Source organism: Mytilus trossulus, chromosome 1 (assembly GCF_036588685.1).
Source record: "Mytilus trossulus isolate FHL-02 chromosome 1, PNRI_Mtr1.1.1.hap1, whole genome shotgun sequence".
Lineage (NCBI taxonomy): Eukaryota > Metazoa > Mollusca > Bivalvia > Mytilida > Mytilidae > Mytilus > Mytilus trossulus.
The window spans coordinates 81356965-81365631 of NC_086373.1; the positions used below are offsets into that span (position 1 = coordinate 81356965).

The following is an 8667-nucleotide window of genomic DNA, read 5'->3' on the forward strand; positions in this document are numbered from 1 at the left end:
AATAACGATTTTTCCTTATTGAATTCTCATATCTATGGAAAGACAAATATGATGTTTTTCAATATTTTTTATGAGAAAAAAATCAAATGAGCTTACTGCAATGAATCCCAACATCAATTAACAATCTTTTCAAATAATTGGTTCAAGAAGATTGGTTTATAATGTGCTACATACATTTAGTTGAAAGCACATTGCAATGGTTAATAAAGTAGTCTTAATAAAAGATCATCTTTATTCTCATTTGGGCTTTTTAATATGTAAACGATGCTTGAATTATCATTCAAAATTTGAGATGTGGTAATATTTTCTGATCAAGCTTGTGCACAATAAATTAAAAAGTGCTTAAATTTCAATCATTTTTTTCATCATGTTATAATAACTGAGAATATTTTAAAGCAATAATGAATAAATATATCATGTGAGTTTGAACAATTGGGAAGACATCATTATTTTATAATAAATCATAATACATTCATCTGAGATACAGGGGCTCTTTTCACCCCCCAAAAATCTTTATGGTTAGTAATATCAACAGAAATGTCCAGAGCTTACATGTAATATAAATGATGCTAGCAACTCAAAAACCCTTAACCAAAAGGACATTACACTTATTTGCTAAACATATCTTATAAATATGAAAAAATATATGACTCTTCTCTTTGCAACAAGAATAAATATAGATCTACATGATAATGTCTTGAATTAATTTCAATTGACACCAGATCATACCAAGATTTAAAAACAACCTACTATAGATTTTGTAGCCAATATAAAGAAAGAAAGTATCTATAAATATAATAAAAAAATACTAATCATCAATACAAAAAAAAATCATCTTTGATAACCCATTCATGTCTACTGATCTCTACTTAAAAAAGAGAACTGTCAATTAAAAATGTATAAAGAAATACACATGTTATAAACAGACAGACAGATTTCAACTCAAATTGAAATCTGATAGTTGAAGAAATTTTGGAAAACAAAGATACCTGTTTTTGGAATGTTTGAAAGTAAATTTTTAAGTAATACAAACTAAATGTCTTAAAACAATTTAAACATGAATAACAGTACAGGCAATAAAACACTAATTCCTTGTTATAAATATAATAATATCATTTCCTTACTACAATCAAAATAAATAGATGTATGATCTACAATTTCATAACAATGATAATTCATTGTTTTATCTATAAAACTGTGCCTTTATCAGATGACAATACCAATACTAAAATAAGGCTTAATTCAGTAACGGACCCGCAATATCACAGGTGTGTTCTAGTTTAATGTAAACTTTGTGGTGGTCATCAGATTAGTCAATACTGAAGTTAACAGAATCACTGGTCAATCTTTCAAATAAACAAAAATAATGGAGTCACAACTGTCAAAACTTTATAACCATGTATGCATGCATCTTAATAAATAAAGCAGTTCATATATTATATAGTGCCTTGTGGATTACAAGCCTTCTGTATACAGTGCAAAGTAAAATGTAAAAATCTTGGACGAACATACATGGCACAAACTCATACTTTAGAACCATAATTTTTTTACATTTATTATTTCTAACTTTCTAACTTTTGATAGAAAAGTTTGCAAAAGTTTTCTAATGGAATAATCTGATATGACAAGTTACACAATCTGACGTATCAATGAACATAAACATTACAATTTACATAACTAGTAGAAACAGAAATGTGTAATAATAACAGTAAGATTGACAAATTTGAGCAGGATTCATATGGCACATAGATATAGTACAAACCTTAAAGAATAAAATGTAAATCAATGCAACACTAATAGCAATGGTATACCATATAAGAGAATTGCAGTCGTGGAGTAAAAAAAAGGATTTCTGAACAGATGTACATGTAGGTAAAAGGGGGAAAACCTAAAACTTCAAGTACAATTTGTGACAGGTATAAAAATAGAAATGCTACAAAAAAATATTTCATCACAGAATTGAATTTAAAACTACATGTATATTAAATTGCTCCTCATTAAAGTCTTTCATACAGACATCAAAGAAAATTTACATAACATGTGATCTTATCATGTAAATACTGGCATGTCTTGCTTTGGTTTATAAATGCAAAATTTACAAGTTTGTGGAGAAATTGAAAAATTGATATCAAACACTTGGCAGTGGAGAACTTTCTGAGATTTTTATGTTTTATCAGATTCATATATTTTACTTTCTGTGACATAAATGGCATACAGTAACAACTTACATTTTGATAACATATATATTGCATAATGCATATTAATACATATCTGAATAAATGCTGTGAATTTCTTCTTCAAATATTATCAGTAGAAACAAAATTTAAATATTTATCACAAACAAATTTTTTACCACAGTTATCTCTCTTTAAATAGTTTTAAATACATTTTTTAGAAAACAAAAATATTAATAGAGTGGAATTACAAAACCTTTGACGATTTAGAGATTGTGCATGTTGTTAAAAACATGTTTTCAATCCCACGTCCAGATGGAGGATATCTTGCTGTGTTGAAGACCCATTGGTGAGAAATGGTTTAATACAAGTTGACAGCTTGTTTCCGGATCCTATTTATTATTTAATTGTATTAAAATGTAAATGCTAAATTGTGTACATTATTTAATATGAATTTATTTAATCAAATACGTTTACCGGTACACTAAGACCCATTGGTGACCTTGTGCTACTTTCTGCTGATTGGGTGGGTTGTTGTATCTTTAACACGTATCCCATTTCCATTCTCAATTTAATCAAGCATTTTACCTAAATTACTTAAACAAATTGGTATCATTCCTTAGGAATAATTCTTTAAAATATGTTATAACATTATTAGTTACATTTTAAATAGCACTAATAATGTGGTGGGTTATTTATATTTATAATTTTTTATATCTAGAAAGTAAAAAGATTGGCTCTGTCCTTTGTCGAACAAAAATGAAAAAATTTTGGTAAGCTTATGATTCTTCAAGTACTATCATCAAGTCATGAAGTCTTCCCTAGAGGTGACATTTATGAAAAAAACATAAAAATAAACTTAACAGTAACAAGACATATGTTATGTGAGCAATAGAAACATGTAAAATGTATTGTTAGTCTTTTTTTCATCATAACTCTGTTTTATTACCATGATCTGGATTTAGCCAAGCAGAGTACATCTCATAAACATCTCTGTTCTTGGTTCGACTCACTTCAAATCCTAGTTCATTGATTCTTTTTAGTGCCCACTTAAAATCTTTCTCATGTTGTAAGGCTGCTGCGAGGACTGCCATAAATGCTGAAAAATATGCTTGAAATTTACTTTTAGTCTCTTTTTAGACCACATCATTAGTTTCGTAATAAATAGTTATTACAAATGGCACACAATTTAAAAAAACAATGAAAAAATCAAACTCAACATGGTTTTTATTAGCCTTATTGTAATCATTCATTAAATATTTTATTTATTCACTTTTTTTATCTATCATCTAGACACATACCTAATAAAGGGATATAAATATGAAATGGTACATTTTATTGTTTTTTATTTTGTAAAAGTAAAGTGAGGCAAAATAACACCTTTATATCTGTATTTTGATGTTTATTACATTGAATTGTTTTATTACATATAGGGATTGTGTATTCCTAATTGCAAACTTTTGAACAAACTTAATAACAAAAGCAACATGACGAGTGCCACATGTGGAGCAGGATCTGCTTACCCTTCCGGTGGACTTGAGATCAACCCAGATTTTGGTGGGGTTCGTGTTGCTTTAGTCTTTAGTTTTCTATGTTGTGACTTTTGTACTATTATTTGTCTGTTTGTCTTTTAATTTTTATCCATGGCGTTGTTAGTTTATTTTCAATCTACATGTATGAGTTTGACTGTCCTTCCAGTTTCATTTGTCCCTCTTTTGGAATAAATTGACACAAATACAGACATAGGCATACCTGCTGAACGTTGCCTCCAGGTGCAGGAATTTCTCGCTACATTGAAAACCTGTTAGTGACCTTCTGCTGTTGTTTTTTCTATGGTCGGGTTGTTGTCTCTTTGACATATTCCCCATTTCCATTCTCAATTTTATCTGCATTACCCTAATCATATTAAGCACTAAAAGCAGGACTTTTTTTTTAAATTATTGTCACTTTTACTATGATATTGACAAAGATAGGTAATAAAAATTTGTTAGTGTCTATAAGCAAAAACCTTACCAACTCTCTTTCCACTGGCACAATGAACTAACACAGGACCTTGTTTTCCAATCTCTAGCAGTTTATCTTTATACTTTGCAAATAATTCTTTACTATACTTTCCAGTTGACTCTATTGATAAATAATAAGAACATTTAGTTTATTCTTTACATTGGTGCATACTCATTTACCTGATAAACTAATAGTGGATGGCACAATAACACTAATTGCATTCTGTACATTTTACAAAAAAAGGTTGGGAGTAGGAAAAAGTCATTGAATATGAGAAAGAGAAAGAGAAATATGCCTTTTTTCAGTTCCTTAACCATGTTAAAAGAATAGAAATGTCATACATCATGTAAGGCCAAACAAAAATCAAACAAAAATCAAATTTGCAGGTACATGTATACTATTGAAAGACTGATTATTTTTTTTTGCCTTTCAAGGATATAGAATTTTTTTTTAAAAAGGAAAAAGTATCACACAAATGTTGTTTCATTACATGTATGCTTACTTTTAAAACGTGCTAAATGTGATAAGGTGCAGGTATATGTTTCTCTTAAAAATTTGACTGTTAAGTGTTATTGTGAGCCAAAATTTGTTCCTGTGAAAAAAGTTCCAGTGGAACTAATGTCACAGGAAATATGTTCTGGGAGAACTTTTTTCACAGACAATTTCTATATAATTTGTTCCATCTATATGAAATAAGTTCCACACTTTACCTGGTGAAATAAGTTCTGGGTTGGTGAAATTTGTTCCTTACCTAGTGAAATAAGTTCCATGTTTGTGAGATTTGTTCCTTACCTGGTGAAATTAGTTCTGGATTTGTGAGATTTGTTCCTCACCTGGTGAAATAAGTACCTTGTCTATGAAATTTGTTCCGCTGGTTAAACAAGTTATGTTACATACTGAGCACTTGTCATCAGTGAGTTTAAAGTCATTATAAAAAACATGTTTTATAATTGATGAGGTAATAAATAAAAAGTGTAAACATCAAATTTGGATCATGTGGAGTAAAGCAAAAGTTAATAACATTATTCTCAATAAATAATACTATAAATGACACTTATGAACCAGGAAAGAGTAGAATAAGAAATAATAATAAAAGTCATTCCGAAAAAAAAGAATTATAATAGTTAAAGATGAATATTTGTACTTTTTCAAAATGGACAAAGTGACTGATCAATTATATTTCAAGACATAGAGAAACAAAAGACACTCTCTTTAAAAACTGTGAAATGACAATAGCTAAGTACATGTATGATTAGAACACCCATAACAGATCAACAGGAAATAAGGAGGTGGAATACCACTTAAAAGATAAAATAGATACAAATTATGAAACAATATGATTGTCATCGCTTTTATTTCTTATCTTCATCCTAAAGTCATGCCTTCAATTGCAAATGTACCCCATGCAAGCACAGTACTTATTTCCTGTGAAATATGTTCCAGCAGAACATTTTCATTGATTTCTATAAAATACCTTCTTTCAAAACTAATATCACACAAACTTAATTCACTTTTTTTTTTTAATTTTAATATTGGAACAAAACTCATACATTGTCATAGTGCTGTGATTTTTTTTCCGGAACATATTTCACACTTGGTTAGAAAATTAGTTCCGGAACAAATTTTATAGTGCTGGAACATATTTTCTGTGACATAAGTTCCGCTGGAAAGTATTTCCTATGAAATTTGTTCCGGAGGAACAAATGTCACGCCGGAACAATTTTTTTGTTACATTATAACAATGTGCATGTAAGATGACCTCTTATTTCAGAGGTAACTCTTGGAACATAATCTGATTCAATGAGTTCTCCCAGACACTGTAATTCAAATGAAAAACAACCTCCTGCATTTGCAGGATATAACAATTCAATAATATAGAACTACAATGTACAACAATTACATAGTATCATATACATGTATATGTACATGTAACACTGTAGTCTGTACAAAAGTAACAATTGAATTGATTTCATACTTTGCATGTACATGTATCAGAAGCAAGCTCAAAAAGAGCTGTACATCTTTTTGTTATTAAAATCATATGCCATGCCAGGAACACTGCAACTACATTTGTTTTTAGTACCTGCCTCTAAAAGAAAGGGTTTTGTTATGATACTGAAATGATATGAATAAAGAACCTACCTATGGGTAAAAGGTAGTAGTCGAGATCAAATTCTTTAATGTGTTCACTCTGAAGATCTTCATTGTAGCCAATCTCATCCCCATATTCTTCATAATGTCGATGTTCATAATTGACTGGTGAAGTTGGAGAGATATAATGGTTCTGTTTTGAAGCATCAAGAATTATGTTTTTTATATGTGAATGTGTTTGTCGTAAAGGTTTATAATCCTTGTCATATGTTGGTGTGCCATCTAGGACATTGAGAAGTGTAACAGTTTCTTGTGATGGTTTTCCATTATGTGTTGTATCAAGTCTCATATTAATGACAGATTTAAAGCCAATGAACTCAAGTTCCTGTAAATGTCCTTTTCTTATCTGTCCAGCAGTATACCAGTTTCTGTACACAGGATGAGCCAGCCAGAAATCAAGCCAGTCATCTGGCTCAGTTTCTGGTTTTGGTGGATTTTCTACAATTGGTTCACCAGTGACTTTTGCGACCACAGCTTTTAAGGTATGATTTGAGGTAAAATCTTTGCCCATAAGTGCACTCATTTTGTAAAATTTTTCACTGTCAACATGTGGAACAAAATTAGGATCATGTCTTGATTGATTTGCCAAATACAACAATGTTGTATATGCTATCGTAAATGCACGATTACAATGTAGGAGAATTGGTTTCTCTACTTGTGAAATAGCTTCTGTCAATTTCCTTATTGCATCTTCAGAAGCAAATTCTTCATCTTCTTCTAATACTGCAAGATATTGAAGTCCAGCAATTTTAGCTATGTGACTTGCCTCAAATGCAGTTGGTAAGTATTCCCCACCAAAATCTCCAGCACGCAGGTCATTAAATAGTGAAATAATGCTTTTAAATCCAGCCTCAGCTGCATATTTTATTTGTCTTTCAATCAAACCTCCAGCAACATGTAAATCTGGAGTTATTTCTTTGGCCCACCAAAGTTTTTTGGGAGCTTTAAGGCCAGGTGCACTTCTTTTTTGCAAAGTGTCAAGTTCAACATCACAAGTACTTTGACATAAGAAAAACTGTGCAAATAAAATAAGAATGCCTATTTGTCGAAACCATAGACAAATGTCCCTATTCTTAGTGAATGGATCCATGTTTACATTTAACTGCCGGTTATCACAGAGGAACACGTAATCACAAACCAGAGATAATGAAGTCACGATTCGGAACAAAATATGTTGGGGCCATACTCTGTCAGGAAGGTATACAGAGTCATTTAAATTATCTACATGATCAACTAACTGTCATTAAAATATAGTTCTCTATTGATTAGTAATTGTCAACCTGTCTTCATGTGTGTGAAACCTGATTTTCTAGAATGTGCAGACGCTTGTTTGGGAATCGTGGCATCCACTTCCGGTGTCTAAAAGTTTGACAAATGACGGACATACTGCGGGGATGTCCGCACGGAAGAGAATGCCAAGGTAGCTACACAAGTATAAGTTTCGATTTTCTGTGCTTTTAACGCCTCTTTTATGCACCGCCGCTGCAGGCTAATACGTGGCGGCCAGTTTTAATTGGTGGATGAATATAGTTATCAAAGGTACCAGGATTATCATTTAATACGCCAGACGCGCGTTTCGTCAGCATAAGACTCATCAGTGACGCTCAGATCAAAACAGTTAAAAAGCCAAACAAATACAAAGTTGAAGAGCTTTGAGGATCATTGAGGACCCAACAATTCAAAAAAGTTGTACCAAATACGACTAAGGTAATCTACTCCTGGGCGTAAGAAAATCCTTAGTTTTTCGAAAAATTCAAAGTTTTTTAAACAGAAAATTTATGAAAATGACCACATAATTGATATTCATGTCAACACCGAAGTGCTGACTACTGGGCTGGTGATACCCTCAGAGACGAAACGTCCACCAGCAGTGGTATCGACCGATGCCAGAGTGCCCGGCGGAGAAAACCTGATAATCCCTAGAAGTAGAGTGCATCCGGTTTCAACAAAACGATTTAACTTGAACCACTCGAGTTAACCCCTCGTACACAGGAACTTGTCTCAAAAAAAAATTCCTATATACCTTAATTAAGGTATATAGGAAATTTTTTTTTTGAGACAAGTGCCTGTGCCCTCGTACCCTGGTTCCAACCCTCACCGAGCCAGGGTTAAACTCGAGAAACTCTTGAATGTCTGACGTCAAACCAATGAGAAAATATTATTTGTCATGCTTAGTCAGGGCCTTGCCCTAGACATTAGGGCCGAGTTCATTTCAAACTCTCGAGTTAGCTTTACTTACTCGGGATTCTATAAATCTATAAAACTAAACCTTCGATATCAGAACTTTATAGATATGTTGTGATTTCTAACCGAATTTAACAAGTGCTACCGTCAACGG

At 31.6% G+C, this 8667-nt stretch overlaps 1 protein-coding gene across 1 annotated transcript; it reads right to left on the reverse strand.

Moving 5' to 3' along the window:
* Window positions 1-699: 699 nt before the first annotated feature.
* On the reverse strand, window positions 700-7767 carry LOC134686935 (uncharacterized). Its single transcript, XM_063546795.1, has 3 exons — window positions 6321-7767; window positions 4188-4298; window positions 700-3273 (listed from the first exon to the last, which is right to left on the reverse strand). Exons 1-3 carry the CDS (start codon window positions 7417-7419, stop codon window positions 3104-3106), a joined length of 1380 nt encoding a protein of 459 aa, XP_063402865.1. The 5' UTR covers window positions 7420-7767; the 3' UTR covers window positions 700-3103.
* Between the last annotated feature and the right edge of the window lie 900 nt (window positions 7768-8667).